General features: G+C 45.0%; 1 protein-coding gene across 2 annotated transcripts in view; it reads left to right on the top strand.

Annotated features, from left to right (window-relative positions):
• The window catches only part of LOC133350076 (protein WWC2-like), a 104,708-nt gene that overhangs the window by 36,546 nt on the left and 53,160 nt on the right, over positions 1-15,002 (top strand). For both annotated transcript variants that reach the window (XM_061564070.1, XM_061564071.1), the window contains exon 2: positions 3,562-3,671. In XM_061564070.1, the coding sequence (XP_061420054.1) occupies positions 3,562-3,671 (110 nt within the window). The remainder of the gene's footprint in view (positions 1-3,561; positions 3,672-15,002) is intronic.

A 15,002-nucleotide genomic window follows, 5' to 3' on the forward strand; every position in this document is an offset into this window, starting at 1 on the left:
ACGAACGCGCGTTTAGAGGACACGAGTGCAAACGGACAGAAAGCCAGAGCCGTAAGTGTGGGTGTCACTTCACTGTGCTTGATTTGTGTCTCGCACCGCGGCTGTGAGACGCGCAAGAAAACACCCTGTACACGCGTTCTGACGCACGCATACTGCGCGTGCGGCGTAGGAAGCCGGAACGTTACACTTAAAAAAATGTAAACTTTTTAAAATTCCCCATTTATCTGTACCCGCATTTCCAATTTGGCCCACCATAACCATACACATCTGCGTCGTTTTGCAATTGGTAAGCTGTGTGTTACGTACTCTTTGGTTTTTTCGGTAAAGTCACGTAGGTAAAAAATAAAATAAAATACTATTTTTACCTACAGTCACGAAAACTTCAAATCTAGAATGTGTGTTACGTCTCATAGCGATTGGGTTTTGTTTTTTTTTGTAGGTTTGTGGAGACACGAGGTTGGAAAGCAATCCTGCTGCACAGCATTCGATCTACGCTACTTTTCAGACCCTTCAAGGCCCTCACCTCTTTTACGTGGATTTCGAGTGACACAGAGCTTGGTTGTTTCCACCGTCTAAGAATTAGTGTCTTCTTTATTAAAATTAATCCCAAAATCTGGAGGATATCCGAAGTTTATACCATACCACTTGGAAGGTAGCATTCGTGCAAAAACATTTTTTATTGAAGAGTCTTTTTACATGTAGATTGTATGTTTTCCTTTTTTTGCAATTGCTAAAAAGTATTCTGGAGGATGTCCGAGACCTTGGCCTTATCGTAATGTTTTATAAAATAGAAGAATAAACTACTCCTTGTCACGCTGTCTTTCCGACAGCTCTTTCTTCACCTGAGGACGGCTGCTTGTGTTGTGGCCGAAACGTCGTGAGATTATTTGATAATGTTTTATTTTTATTATTTTATTATTTCCCTTCTACGTGACTTTACCGAAAGAACCAAGAAGTCGAAGTCACCTTAGCGACCTCTACCTTTGTGGCACCCGGGCATCATCTTTGTGTGTCCCCTGCCATCAACGTTGTGTGTCTTTGCCATCATCTTTGTGTGTCTCCTGCCAACATCTTTGTGTGTCTCTGCTATCATCTTTGTGTGTCTCTGCCATCATCTTTGTGTGTCTCCTGCCACCATCTTTGCGTGTCTGCTGCTAACTGGGCACGAGCCCTGTCCCCCACCCACTCTGCAGCCATAACCACTATCGGTGATCACAACCACCTCAACATCACAGACGTTTCTGCCACCAAATACATTTTCAGCTGGGACCCACGCGTTCTCTGATTTACAAATCGGGCATACCATCGCTGAAGGGAGGGGGGGGGGAGAGGCGGGGAGCGGGTTTTGTTTAGTGTGTAATTCTTGGTGGGTAGTTTAAACTTGGGGGGGGGGGTGCATTCCACACGGTTTAGTGATTAACTAGGGGAGGAGGAGGCAGGAGTTGGGGGGGGTTGGAGCTGACTGTTGAGCTGGGGGGTGTTGGGCCATCACCGCCGCTGTGGTGGTGGGGGTGGACGGGTGGCTGCTGTGGGTGCCTGCCTGGCTGTTTACGACATCGTGTGGGCTGCACAGATTTTGCGATCCAGGAATGCGGAATGAATGGCTGCTGCGTCTCCTAGCGTCGTGGTCGTCTGGAGGGGCGAGCCGGGTGCTCGCCGCTCTGCCCAACAGTTGCCACGACATTCGCCACACTTGAGCGCGCTGCTGCCGCTGCTGCTGCTGAGGTCCCTGCTTATTTTTTCCTCTCCTGCCCCCCCCCCTCCCCACGTCTCTTTAAAGAAAAAAATGTTGTTATGCTGAGAGACGCCAGAAACGTTCGAAGGGGTTTGCGAGGTTTTCTTCTCCTCCTCCTCCTGCCTGGTGTTTTGCTTTTACAACAACGAAAAAGTTGGTATTTGGACGTTGAAAACCAGCCTTTTTGGAATGCGCCTAACTTTTTGTGCTGATTATAAAAGTCCGATTACTGCTGGATTCTAGTTTGGCGCAGCAGATCGTGGCTTGTTATCCGTCTGAACCCTCGGTGTGGTGTACCATGTGCAACGAGAAATGACATCCATTCTGTGCAATGACGATTCCAACTTTTAAATCTATGACTGCATTTCAAAGAGTACATGCATCTCCATTTCTGACAACCAAAACACCAACGGGCCCTCATCGGCCCTACTGCTGATGTTATGATTTCTAACACATTGTGTTATACGTGAGTAATGCTTTTCAATAACATCCAATAAAAAACAATCTCTGCACTTACCAGTTAATACTTCCTGCTGAGCAGCAGTGTGATGCATGGGCTATGCTTGTGCACCCGGAGCCAGAAGGGGCCTGGGTTCAAGTCCGTACTTGGGCGCGCTCCTGCGTGGAGTTTGTGTGTTCTCCTGTTCTCTGTGGTTTCTCTCTAGATGTCTCGTTTCCTCCTATAGCTTAACAAAAACATACGATGTGACTGGGTTTTGCCAAAAAATCCCAATTAAAAAATAACTACCGTACCTGTAAATTGCTCAACTGAGTTTACTCATTGCAACGTTGCCCCCTACTGCGAAAACTGCAGGACCCTCCTGAAAACGGAGTCATGAGACTCGGCAAGGCTTTCTTGAGTAAACAAAGTGAATTAAAACAAAATACGCAGAGCACTTTTAAAATACCCGTCTGCTTGCCCTGCTTATGGATACTTCTTTCGTTATCATCATCGTCAGCCATGATCAATCATCCCCTTCGTGGATGAAGGACTCCCCCCTCGCCCCAAGCAATCGTCAACCATCTCTCACTCTCCGATGATGTGACAATCTAGCGAGCAGCTGTGTGTTCCCCCTTCTCCTTGTGCCCAATCACTATTCTATTTTTTTATTTAAAATTTTCTTTCTGTGGATTTCACACCTGATGATGATTGCTTGTGTTGCAGTCGAAACGTCGTGAGAATTTTATTGTTTTATATTTATATTATTTTATTATTTCCCTTCTACATGACTTTACCGAAAGAACCAAGAATACACTATTCTATTGTTATCTTTTTCACTTCTGGCCTCCTTACTCTGGAACAAACTGCCCCTACATGTCGAACAGTCAGCTTCACTCTCCAATCATGAACACCATCATCGCCTTTCCAATATTCCCGACCCCTTCATCACACTCGCTCATCACTAGCCGCTCATTGTCACTTTCATCGTCGTTTATTGCACGCATCATTATATTCATGTACCACCATACTTCTCATCAACTCAACTAATCACACTTCTGCTGTCAAACTGGATCATTCTTTATTAAGCGCCTTGGTAAAGGTGCTATATAAATCAATAAGATAAGCACCTCCACTGATTTCATCGCTCCCATCTGCGCAGTGGACGTACGCTGGCGCGTTCCTGTTTTTGTCCGCCACTCCGAGCCGTTAATTGTGACCACCGTCATCATCCCCTCTTGCTACGGCGTCCTCTACAAGCCAACTGACTTTTACTTCGCGTCAAAGCGATGTCTGCGATGATGCCCCTGCGCTTGCTCCTACGAGTTCCGCTCACCTGTGCGCCGCTGCTGTTGCTGCCCTCCCGTTGTGCGCCGTGCGCTCGCAGGCTGACCAAGCCGCTGTCGTTTGCCGACTGCATCGGGGATGAGCTGCCGTACGGCTGGGAGCAGGCCTACGATCCCCAAGTTGGCGTCTACTATGTCGACCACATCAACAGTGAGTCTTGGCGATGGTCGGGAGCAAAGCGAAACGGTCCCGTGCATGCATCGAAACGATTCACACCACCTTGATCACTAAAACACAGTCATTCGTCAAAAAATGGTCTAATAAAACTACTTTTCTGTATTTATGTTGAACTTTTTCGCACCGTACCCAGCCAACTCTACTAATCGGAGGTGTGGGCGAGGACGACAAACTACACAAAAAAGGAATTCTAAAACACAAAGCAGTGTTCACGATGAAGGTGGCAAGTCTTTTTGTCACTTTGTTATTGTTATAATATTTACCATTATTTTAGTTTCCACGACATAATGATGCCTTCTATGCCGGAGTCTGCATTGTCTACTCCAATGTGATTTTAATATATGGTCTGCTCCATCTTAATGTGTCGTAATATTTAGTCAAGTCTCTGTTGTTGTCATGTTCTGCTTTGCCATTTCATTAAACCCAAAGTTTGCTGCTGGGTACAACGTGGCTAAAACGTCCACCTGGCATAACACACCGTTTGTTTACACGAACCTTTCAATGCGGAACGTCTTTCAACGTGAAACGTCTTGTTTAACGTGGCTGTCGTGTTCTACACGTTGTTTGTATGTACACCGAGAATTGGTGTTTGTGGACTCAGCGCTTCTTTAAGTAAACACGCAATTCAAGAAAATCTTTAAATATTTACAGATGACAAAGGTTTACTAATTTACTTGATACATTGGGATGGCCTTTTTGTGTCCGCTGTCTTACAAACACGTGGTATACATTTAAGGGATGCCCTGTTTTGAGACATTCATTTATTTCCTCTTTTGTATCTAGGACACAGATGTTCCGAATTTAATATGATCTTTGACGTGGCGATTAGGGCATTGCAGCCCTTATTGAAAACGTAAATATTTACCCTGTAGGGAGTAGAGAAAAATGTCCATTCAATTGCCTTATGTTCTGTTGGCAGTCACAAAGACAAACATTTATTACAGACAAGAACACACATCTGTCATTTGAACACTCTTTGTCCCTCTGCGTTATCTGCGCGTCACATGCACGTACAGACACGCGCACCCCCAGCATCCCACGTGACAGCACGCTTGCTTCGTGCAAACAGCCCATGTGATCACATGAACGAATGTCACCCCCATGTCTGCCCTCTTGCACAGAAACCCACCTTATTTCAGTTTAATTGAAAATGTAGTCAAGGACTCATTATACACGGCCATCTATTCAAATGTACCCCAATGATTTCTAATGGCACTCACACGTTCTGCTGAATAGGTGATTGAATGTGGTGAAAGTAAGCGCCCCCCGTATATCGTACAGAGGCGAGTGTTAGCAGATGTATTCACTATGTTGAGATGAATGGGAGATGTGTAGAGGCTTTGAAATGAAATGTTGCTTTGTCTAGAATTTCTCTAGATTATTTTAGTGGGGTATCAATAAACGTATCACCCTGAAGGCCATGTGCTATTGTCATTGTCTACCTATTAAGGCCACATGACATAAAGGGCTGGTGTCATCGTTGATATGCTTGGTCACCTATGTCTCCCCAGCACTGAGGTTGACTTGCCCACCCACTTACTCATTAGTGGCTGAGTTGACCGAGGGAGTTAAATTTGTATTTTTCTAATAGCACTTTCTCCTTTGAGAATAACTAGTGACTCCAATGTGGCTCGGGCTGTGGTTGTACCATCCACACTGCAGCAATTGGTCTAAAAATAACCAATACATTATTTTCTGTCCGTAGTACTATGTTGTACAGCGTATTGAAATGTGGCTGCATTGCGTCACTTTATAAATCCAAATTGTAATGTATCCTACCAGATAAGAGCCCATTGAAACCAACGTTCTTTTTCAAGGGAGACCTGGAAAATTTCCACAAAAATATTAATTGGCACCTGTTATAAGCGTGCAAGCTTGATGTCAAGTCACGGTGCGCGCCTGTTGAAACGAGTGTGTAACATCTTCTTGGTTCTTTCGGTAAAGTCACGTAGAAGGGAAGTAATAAAATAATTAAAAAAAAATAATAATAATTCTCACGACGTTTCGGCCACAACGCAAGCAGCCGTCCTCAGGTGAAGAACATGTCTGTCGATAAGACAGAGTCTAAATGACACGTGTCACCTGAGGACGGCTGCTTGCGTTGTGGCCGAAACGTCGTGAGAATTATTTTATTATGTTTTATTTTTATAATTTTATTACTTCCCTTCTACGTGACTTTACCGAAAGAACCAAGAAGATTAATTCCTGCAGTCACGAAAGCTTTAAATCGAAACCAGTGTGTAACAGTGTTCATCTCTTTTGACTGCGCTCACCCATTAGTTGCAGTTCCACGTTCGTACACCGTGGGTGGCAAGTCTCTCCTCCGTACGTTTGAACGTTGGTTGTAATATTTCACGTGGCGATTCTCGTCGTGGCACACACGGCGAGCGCGTGAAATTGGCTCGCGTTGTCGGCCGTTTGTTTGTCATTTCCCATCGCGATGCTGCAGTCCGTGGTTTTTTTTTGGTTGTTGCCAAATTGGCGGAGACATAAACGGGTGGTGGCCGTATGTATCTTCAGAGTTTGGCAGAAAGCGACGACAACGATATGGGCGGCGGGTTTGTGGGAAAATTACGCGGACGGCAGTTGATGACTTGAGAAGAACAAGCGAGCGAGGGCTGCCAACAGCGGCAAATCCACACACAATGCGGAGCCTCTGTAGCTTTTTTGTGAACTCAATTTAAATGGCTGATAACAAAGTACTCTTAATGAATGTTTGAATAGGGTGCCTTATACACGCATGCCTTCGTAATCTTGACTGAAATCTTGATCAAATCGGTAGGGAATTGTCATCAATTGCAAGTTGAACTATGTAATACTGTAATAATGATCCTGCCAACAAGAAACAAGCACAGTTTGATGACTGATTAGTTTATACGTGGATGCAATTTATAACAAACCAGTAAAGCCTTTGCTTTGTCGTGTTAAGTGAGAGGCTGGATGGGTGCCAATGTTTCATTTTGCAAAATTGCTTTCAGATACCTCCTTGAAGCAACACGTTATAGCCACAGCCGTCTGCTGCCCTGACACATCAACATTGAAACAAGTGCCGAACTGTCGGCAAGAAAGTTGCTTTGAAACTTAAATTTAAATCTGAAATAGCAGCGTGTCATTGTAGATTTTCCAGCAATGATTGCATACAGTGGCTTATGCCAATATTCAACAATAATCCGAAACAACTGTTCCTTTACCATGAGTGCCCTTTAAGATCTCCGCCATTTGAATTTGTTGCTGTGTCACCCCATCTCTCATGTGCACAGTTTTGTTACTGTTGATTCCCATTTCACCCTTGTGTCAATTTTTTTAATGAATTTAAGTGGTCACGTCGATTTACTGATTTTAATCGTTTTGAGAATCTTTCATCGTGGAACTTTCAAAATTTGTTTGCAATGTATTCACGAAGTCAGAAAGTGCGTCTTCGCAACCGTGAATCTGTGCTCAAGCTTACCGACTCTTGCTTTACCCAATTAGAAAAAAAAATCATTTACACGGGGAGTTTGTGTCTGCATAAGACGTTCATCTCCTCGTTTTTTCAGTGTTTCAGACTGATTTTAAATTAGGTATGCATTCCTAACGTTGAAATGTTGATGATAATGATGATGATGGTAATGATGATGATGATGGTATTGATGATGAGGGTGGCGGCTATCCTGTAACAGGGTCCGTCTGTTAAGCCCCCTTACAGATTGCTCCTAAAGAGTAGTGCTGTTGTCTCGGGGACGCGACCCGTAACGAGCGATGCGTCGTTCTCGTGCCACACCGCACACGCAGGGCCCCATCATTGAGCACCGCAAATCTTTTTTGTGTTGTTGTTGTTGTTGCTGGTAAATATATAATTAAATGCTCTAAAGTTGAGCGGCCAAAATGTTGATGAGCGGATTTTTCATTTGCTCGTCCCCCATTTCACGATGCAGTAACTTTATAAAAACTAAAACTTTTTTTGCGTCTTGAAGGGGTGAAAAGGCAAGCAAGGCCACCTTGGGGTGGGGGGTGTCGCTCGTTGTTTGAAACAAAGAGGGCATGAGAGGGCAAAGAGGTGATCAAAGTGTCAAATGCTTGCACGGTCTTTGCAGTCCTTCGTATGCTCAGACGTTTCCTGTGGCATGTGCGTAGCTGCCCGCTGACAAAAATTGGCTTATTTTGATTTAAAAAAAAAAACGATTTGTGCAAAGATTGATGCGGTTATTTTTTTTGTAGTGACTAATATCTTGTAGCATCAGGTTTCCTGGGCAGCATTGGCTAATCATGCCACACAGTGCTGATGGGACTTGACAAAAGGAAAGTATAGTCTCAAGATGATCTTTTTTGAGCAAATACTGTTGGGGAAACAATATTCTGGAAGGGCTGTGCATTTTTAAAAATCAAAATGAAAATAAATTGACAGGTGGCACTGCGGTACAGCAAGAAGCTTGCGATTAGAATCTTGCGAGATGTTAACTACCTCGTCTGGTATGCAGGAGATTGTGGGTTCGATCCCGACCCTAACGCTTGTATATTTGTAGTTTAAGTCTCTGTCTCTCTCTTCGTGGTTGCGTGGATTTTTCTCCAGGTCCTCTGGTTTTTCCCTCCACATTTAGAATCAACGTGCGTTTAGAGTATTGGGCTGCTATACATTTCCACATGATGATAAGCCACTTAAGTTTAGCTATCATTTGTGGCCAGGTCGCTTCTGAAAAAAGATCTACATAGCTCAGTGGGTCTTACCTGGTAAAATAAAAATAGTTTGTCGTTTAGTTTCACAAATCCTGGTTGAACTCGGCCTGTCATGCTTCATGGGTTAGAATGAGTACCACTCTTTCTGACCATTACAAGCGGTTGTCCGATGGAGAATACTTTCCCCGGCTATATAAATCTGGACTTTCTTCCTCTGGCTCTCAGGGCTCAGGTGAGCACTGCCTCAATGCTCATTTGAGCAGGAAATTACTTGGACTTTCATATTTCGTGCTTTTTTGGAAGCAACGTATTTCATAAAATGATTTTAATTGTATTTTCCCCAGGTAACGTTACTTTTACAAACCCTCGGTCATCACAAGATCGGCTTAAGTTTAAATTGAACAGTCTACAGTTAAAATCAAAAAGCAAGCTATGGAATTTAGCAAATCACAAAAATCACTGCATTGCAATTTATATACCGTCTTCGTGGAACCCCATCTCAAGATTATTTTCCAAGAGTGAGGGACGGTCAAAGCAGGGAAACGTGGGAGGGGCGGAGAGACGAGGGAAGGCAGAGAGACGTGGGAGAGCGAAGAGAGAGAGCAACTTCGCAACATAGCCCAGGACCGAGCATCCAGCGAGCAGCTCTGTCAACGCGAGCCCCAGGGGCAGCCTGGGTAGCCCCAAGCAAGGACCGAGAGCGTCACGTTGATAGCCTGGTTTGGTTTACATAATTCGTAAATAAGTGTTCAAATGGCAATGTTTCATAATTTTCGTACGTTCAGTCAACATTTAGTGCAAATTTTTGTGAGTATTTTGTGAGGGTCCTTAAAATTTTTATTGTGGGGGTATTATTTGTTGTGTGTCTGTCATTCCGGACATTACTGGCATTGCAGCAAGAAATTAGTTTGCATATTAAATCCTTTGGATTGACATTTGCACCAGGACAGACCTTAGAGTAAAAGCTTACTTTTCTTAATACACTGCATAGCTCTCAAACACTGTGGCTTTACTCGTACAAGAATGTTCACCTGATTTGCAAAGTCAATCGTGTCGTGTCCATCATTTTTACATACCTTCTAGAGTAAATACCTTTTTTTTCAATCTCTTCCAAAGTTTGGAGGAGGGGCCCAAATTAACCCCCCAGCGGAGCTATCTCGAGCCCCCTCTACTGAAGGCCATTTCTGCCAGCAGTGAGTGGCGTGAGCGAGCGATTGCTGGGCTGCACTGTTATCTTCACATGTTTCACCTATTTTTTTGTGAACAAGAAATAAAGGAGTGATTTTAGATGCACCCGCCCCTTCTTTCAGGGAGCAGACAGATGGCAAAACCAAAATAAATACTTAAGAGTCAATTGGTTGTAGATAAGGCTGCTATTCATGTTATTTCAGATAAGTGGCATTCCACACAGATAGGCTGGATAGCTGTGGATTACTCGCTGTTAACCGCAGCAGTGGGCCCTCCTACTGGGAAGATAGGAGGATGGGTGATAGGGTCCTGGGGAGATGGAGAAAGATGGGAGAGGCCTCGAATGGGAGAGGAGACTCCTCTCATTCTTTAGTTCTGAATTCCCATGGTGCCTGAAGAAAGGCAGACGAGGCAGACGAGTAGAGATCAGAGTTGCTCGATAGTTGGTCAAGCCAGATGCGGTGCCTTCTTTGGTCCCCCTGGGTTGTCGATATGAGCCCATAACGGTCACTTTAAATAGTCTATTATTAAAGCACCTTGCTCAGTTGTGCCAGTCTCGTGCACCACTCGTTGAGTAAGTACAAACATGTATTACAAATCAGGTGAGAGCCGCCCTGTGATTAAATGTTCGATTAACTTTTGGCAGCCATTGTTACCGAGGGCTTCTAGTGGTGGAGAGTTCACCGTCGTGGTGAAGTGGGGCCCCAGAAGCAGGTGTTGGAAAAGTGCAAACCTTAGTCCTTGAGCTGGAATAGGGAACATGTGATGGGGTTACCACTCAGGACTGCTCAGTCCACGGAAATTATTTAATATGAAAGGAGACTTGTGTGTGGTGATCATTCAGTTTAAAGTGTTTGCCCTGCCAGGGGCCTGATCATTTATGTCAGGAGTTGAGTGGCTGGTGCAAAAGGAATTGATATATTTTTTTGCATTACACATTAAAAATTTAATTGGTATTTAACTTTGTTTCTCCACTGCTGTTAAACAAGGCATTGTTCATCAGGCTGAGTTAACCCAGATGGAAAACCTCCCATGCTACAAGTCGATTTATTGAAATGGTAGGCGAAAAACATCTCAATCTTCTCCATCAATGCCTATATCTCAAGTATTTGGATTATTTGTGGCAGCTTTTGACTCTGTGGAATTGCTCATGGTGAGGCGTAGGAGAGTTTAGCCTTGACAAACATTCAGGAGGAGACTATGTAGATATTTCCCTATTGCTGCTACTATGGTCACCCAAATTGCCCGTGACGGTGCGGTCTTTTGAACCACGTCCGAAGCGTAACCTTTATACCCACCCAGTTTAGTATATATATTATTATTATGCAGCGCTGTCTATTATCCGGTGTCTCTAAGGAGATGTATAAGAGGTTCGTCATCGAGTCTGAATCTGCCAACCTTTAATCAAGCTTGTGGTAACCTATAGGCAGCCTGGGTATTGACAGTTTTAGATGGAAAAATACATCACACAGGCTCGTGTTAAAATGGGAGCATCTCATGTGCTTGTTGTGTGAGAGACTTGTTACTACTATTTAGTATTTGACCAGGTAAGACCCACTGAGCTATATCGCTCTGTTTTAGAAGCGACCTTGCCACAAATGATTGCTCAACGAAGTGGCTTATTACGTGGAAATGTATAGCAGCCAAATACCGTAAACGCACGTCGATTCTAAATGCGGAGGGAAAAACCAGAGGACCCGGAAAAAAATCCACTCGGCCATGGAGAGAACGTGCAAACTCCACACATACAGGCGTCTGGGTCGGAATGGAACCCACGATCTCCTGCGTATACCAGGCGAGGGAGTTGACTTCTCGCCACCACTGGTTTTGTCGGTGGGCTTCCAGCTGTCAAGTGAAATGGAACTGAAGCACACTGCCAATGGGAGCCAGCACTGCATCACTCGTGCCCGTCCACGCACACATTTACGACTTTTAACATTTATATACCCTCCCCCCTCCCATGCATCTTTCTTAAATCTAAAGGGTGGTCTGGATAACGGGCTGCAAAGGCTAAATACAGTAATTTTAGGGTGGTGTCGCAACGCTTTAAATCGTAAATCACACCACAGGCGTGGGAGGGCAGTGGGTGGGTGGGGGGGTGGTGACCTCACGAAGCACACCTTGATCCATGTGTCTCCGTGTCTGCATACCTCTGCTAATTTAGCGTTCAACTGGAACGTGCAAAGCCTACGTCTCAACCAGCCCTGCCCTTTGCAGGGCTCGAGTTGGTATCGTCTCCTCTCGGCATTGCCAAAATCCGTGTCATTATACCTCATCATTGGCCACTGTAGAAGGGGGGTTATTTATTTATTATATATTCACATGCAACATTCAGCGGCTCCTTTAAATATCACCGCCGACGGTGTCAGCCGCGTATAATAACAGCGCGCGCGTGCGCCTCGGAGCCCGAGCTCGTCTCTTAAACATCGCTAAATGTCAAATTCCTGAGTGCGACGTCGAGCGGATTCCGCTGTGCGGCGTGGGGGGACGGTGTTCCTTGCCAGCGACGCTGCCCCCTATGCTGCCATCCTGGCTGCACCGCCCGGGTTGAAATTCACAGCTTCTCGGCCTAAAACTAAACTATATTTTAACTCAACAGATAAGGCCCCCACTGAGCTATGCATCTCTTTTTCAGAAGCCACCTGGCCACAAATGATAGCTTAATGAAGTGGATGATCATCACGTGGACATTTATAGCAGCCAGATACTCTTAAACACGTGATGTTGATTCTAGAATGTGGAGGTAGAAAACCGGAGGACCCTGATAAGAATCCACGTGACCAGAGAGACACGCAAACTCTAAATATACAGGCATCAGGGTCGGGATCGAATTGACGACCTCCTGTATACCGGGCGAGGTAGTAAACATCTCGTCACCACGGCGCCCCAGTCAGGAGTCTCTCCTCGTCCAAGTTCGAATGTGCACATTTCCCCTCTGGCGTCTTGTGCAATGTCACATTATTGCGGTCAAAAATTAAGAAATATGTCGGCGATTTCCATGGCATTGCCCTAATTCCCCTGGCAAGAAAGGAAGGGCCTGCCAACAGCGGTTGCTGTTCAAGAGCAGCGTGCTTTGTTATCTGTCTGAACCACAGCTTGTGGGACCAGTGAGTCAAATGCGGCCTTCTGGACACCGCACCGCTCACCCCGCTGCCGCCGCGCCGGGAACGTGGCCTTGCTCACCGAATCACCGCGGGACTTTTTTAAGTGTCACGGGAATGGTAGACCGTGTGTCACCGCCACGGCCAGCGTGACTCGTCGTCGTCGCAGCAAAGTGGCTCGTGATGCACAAACACAGTCCGCCCCCCTCCCCTTTTGAGTGATGGATGTGGGGCTGAGCATTCCTGCACCTTGCAGCATGCAAGGGAAACGTACGCTTCATGAGTAAATATGTACTGAAATGCAAATCGGTGAACTGCGTTCACATACCTTACCAGCCTTTGGCCCTCCGAATGTTTTCAGAATCTGAGAAAAGTACACAACTTTTGTGAGTTGAAATGCCTGTATGCTAACATCCGCCGTCTCAGCGCTACCAAAATGGATATTGTTGTTTTTCTCGAGTAAAGTGTGAGCCTCAAACTGTAAGTCATTCAAGCTGTCTGCCCTGTCTCTACATCGACTAAGTCAGTAAATATCCTCTCGCCTCTATACAATTAAGTCAGGCAATCTTTGCCCTTTCTTAACTCCGCCTGTCAAGGCAATTCATTACTCGGTCCTTTCTCTCCGCCAACTAAATCAGGCAGTCTCCCTTCCTTTCTCCGCATCCACTCAATTCAGGCCGTCTTGCCGTCCTTCCCGTACCCCAACTGAGTCAGGCAGTCTATTTTCCCAAAACATGAACTTCTTGCAAACATATTTCCGGCTGTAAGGCAGAAGTGATTATAAGACAGTGAGCCTTTAAACAAAAAAAGTGTGTTATATGTTGTGATTTAAGCACGCTTGGACTTAACCGTTTAATAAAAATAAACAGCCTTTAATTATTTTCTGTGGCATTCCATTCTGTCAAGACCATGCAGTGCAGATGAAATACGAGGCAAAGAAGGTGCGTGTAATCACTCACGACCAGCTCACGTTCTCATTATTGGCATAGCTGCATTTCTCAAATAGCAGCAGCTCATTATCCAAAGCAAGAAACGCGACGGACATGACGGACATGACGAACATGCGGCGTTGCGTTATTGGCCCCGGCAGCTCAAGACAGACGCTCCCCGCCACCGTGACCCGCAGATGTAACGTTTGTTCGCGTGACAAACATTGTAAAAAAAAAATACCTCGTAGCACATAAAACAACCGTGCGCTGTGAAGAATGGCCATTTCCCGAAATGCGACTTGTTCTATATTCTATTTAAAGCCGCGCACTGTTGTTCAATAATGTGTTGCGTTTTTGGTCATTGCGATTGTGTACCACTGCCAATGCAGCAGCATCACCGACTAATTTGTTTAACAATATTTGTAGTCCGCTGTTCAGCAGATTGCTGTAATGTATTCAGCACGGTGTCAGATTAAACATTTCTCTTCCCTGTGCTGAAATGTTTTAAGTTGTTTTTCTAAGCAGAGGCAATTAAAATAGTTGAGGTGCTTTGAATTCTTTCGCGGGTGACTTGTGTTTTATTATTGTTTAATGATTCATTAAGTGTTCTGAGTGCAATGTGTTTTTAAATTCTGTAATCTCTTAAATCTTCAAGAATGTGTGCTTTTACCAACTTGAAAGGGGCCTTAACATTTAGTAACTGGACTTGTAAAGTTTTACAAACATTAAAAAAACAAATGCAAGTGTGAGGGGCCAACATTTAGTTGCATACGTCAGCTTTTTATTACTAGAAAAATATTTACTTTTGTTAAAACAGCTTCTTGGACTGTGCCATTATTTCTCCATGTTAGGAGGTAGCAACATAGCGCAGCAAGCTAGGATGACTCGTGTTCACCAAACCCGAATTGGAAAAGCCACAGTTGTCTGAAATGCATTCGTAGTTGAATGCTAATTTATGACCCCGGCAAGATGTGGCATGGATGGTGCATTCGTGGGCAATGCGTTTTATGGTTTGGACTTCAGCACAGTCGTAGGTCGCCGATTATTTGATCGTTCGCTTGGGGGAAGGCGTCTCCCCACGCTGCGTTCGAGCAGCACGGTTCAGCGAGGTCCCGGAGTTATCGTGGCAGAGCGAGCGAGAGAGACAGGAGCTCGCTGCTTCCACAGGCAGCTCCTGCTCAATGAGGTTTTTGTTTGCCCCACGTCCGTAGCCGCCCCACGATTCCGTCCAGCGAGTGCCGACGTCTTTATTTTCGGCTAACCTTTTGATGCAGTGTTTCTGGCCGAGGCCAATCGTGTTAAGAATGCAGGGCTCGGTATGACATTTGACATCAAAAACTGGCCGTGCAAAATCATTGGGGCACGGCCGTAAATTAATTGAATACAGGGTGAAGCCCATTAGGCAGTTATTTTCTATAGGTCATCTCTTATTG

The sequence above is a fragment of the Lethenteron reissneri genome, chromosome 32, assembly GCF_015708825.2.
Source record: "Lethenteron reissneri isolate LAM-NWPU_2019-01 chromosome 32, ASM1570882v1, whole genome shotgun sequence".
Lineage (NCBI taxonomy): Eukaryota > Metazoa > Chordata > Hyperoartia > Petromyzontiformes > Petromyzontidae > Lethenteron > Lethenteron reissneri.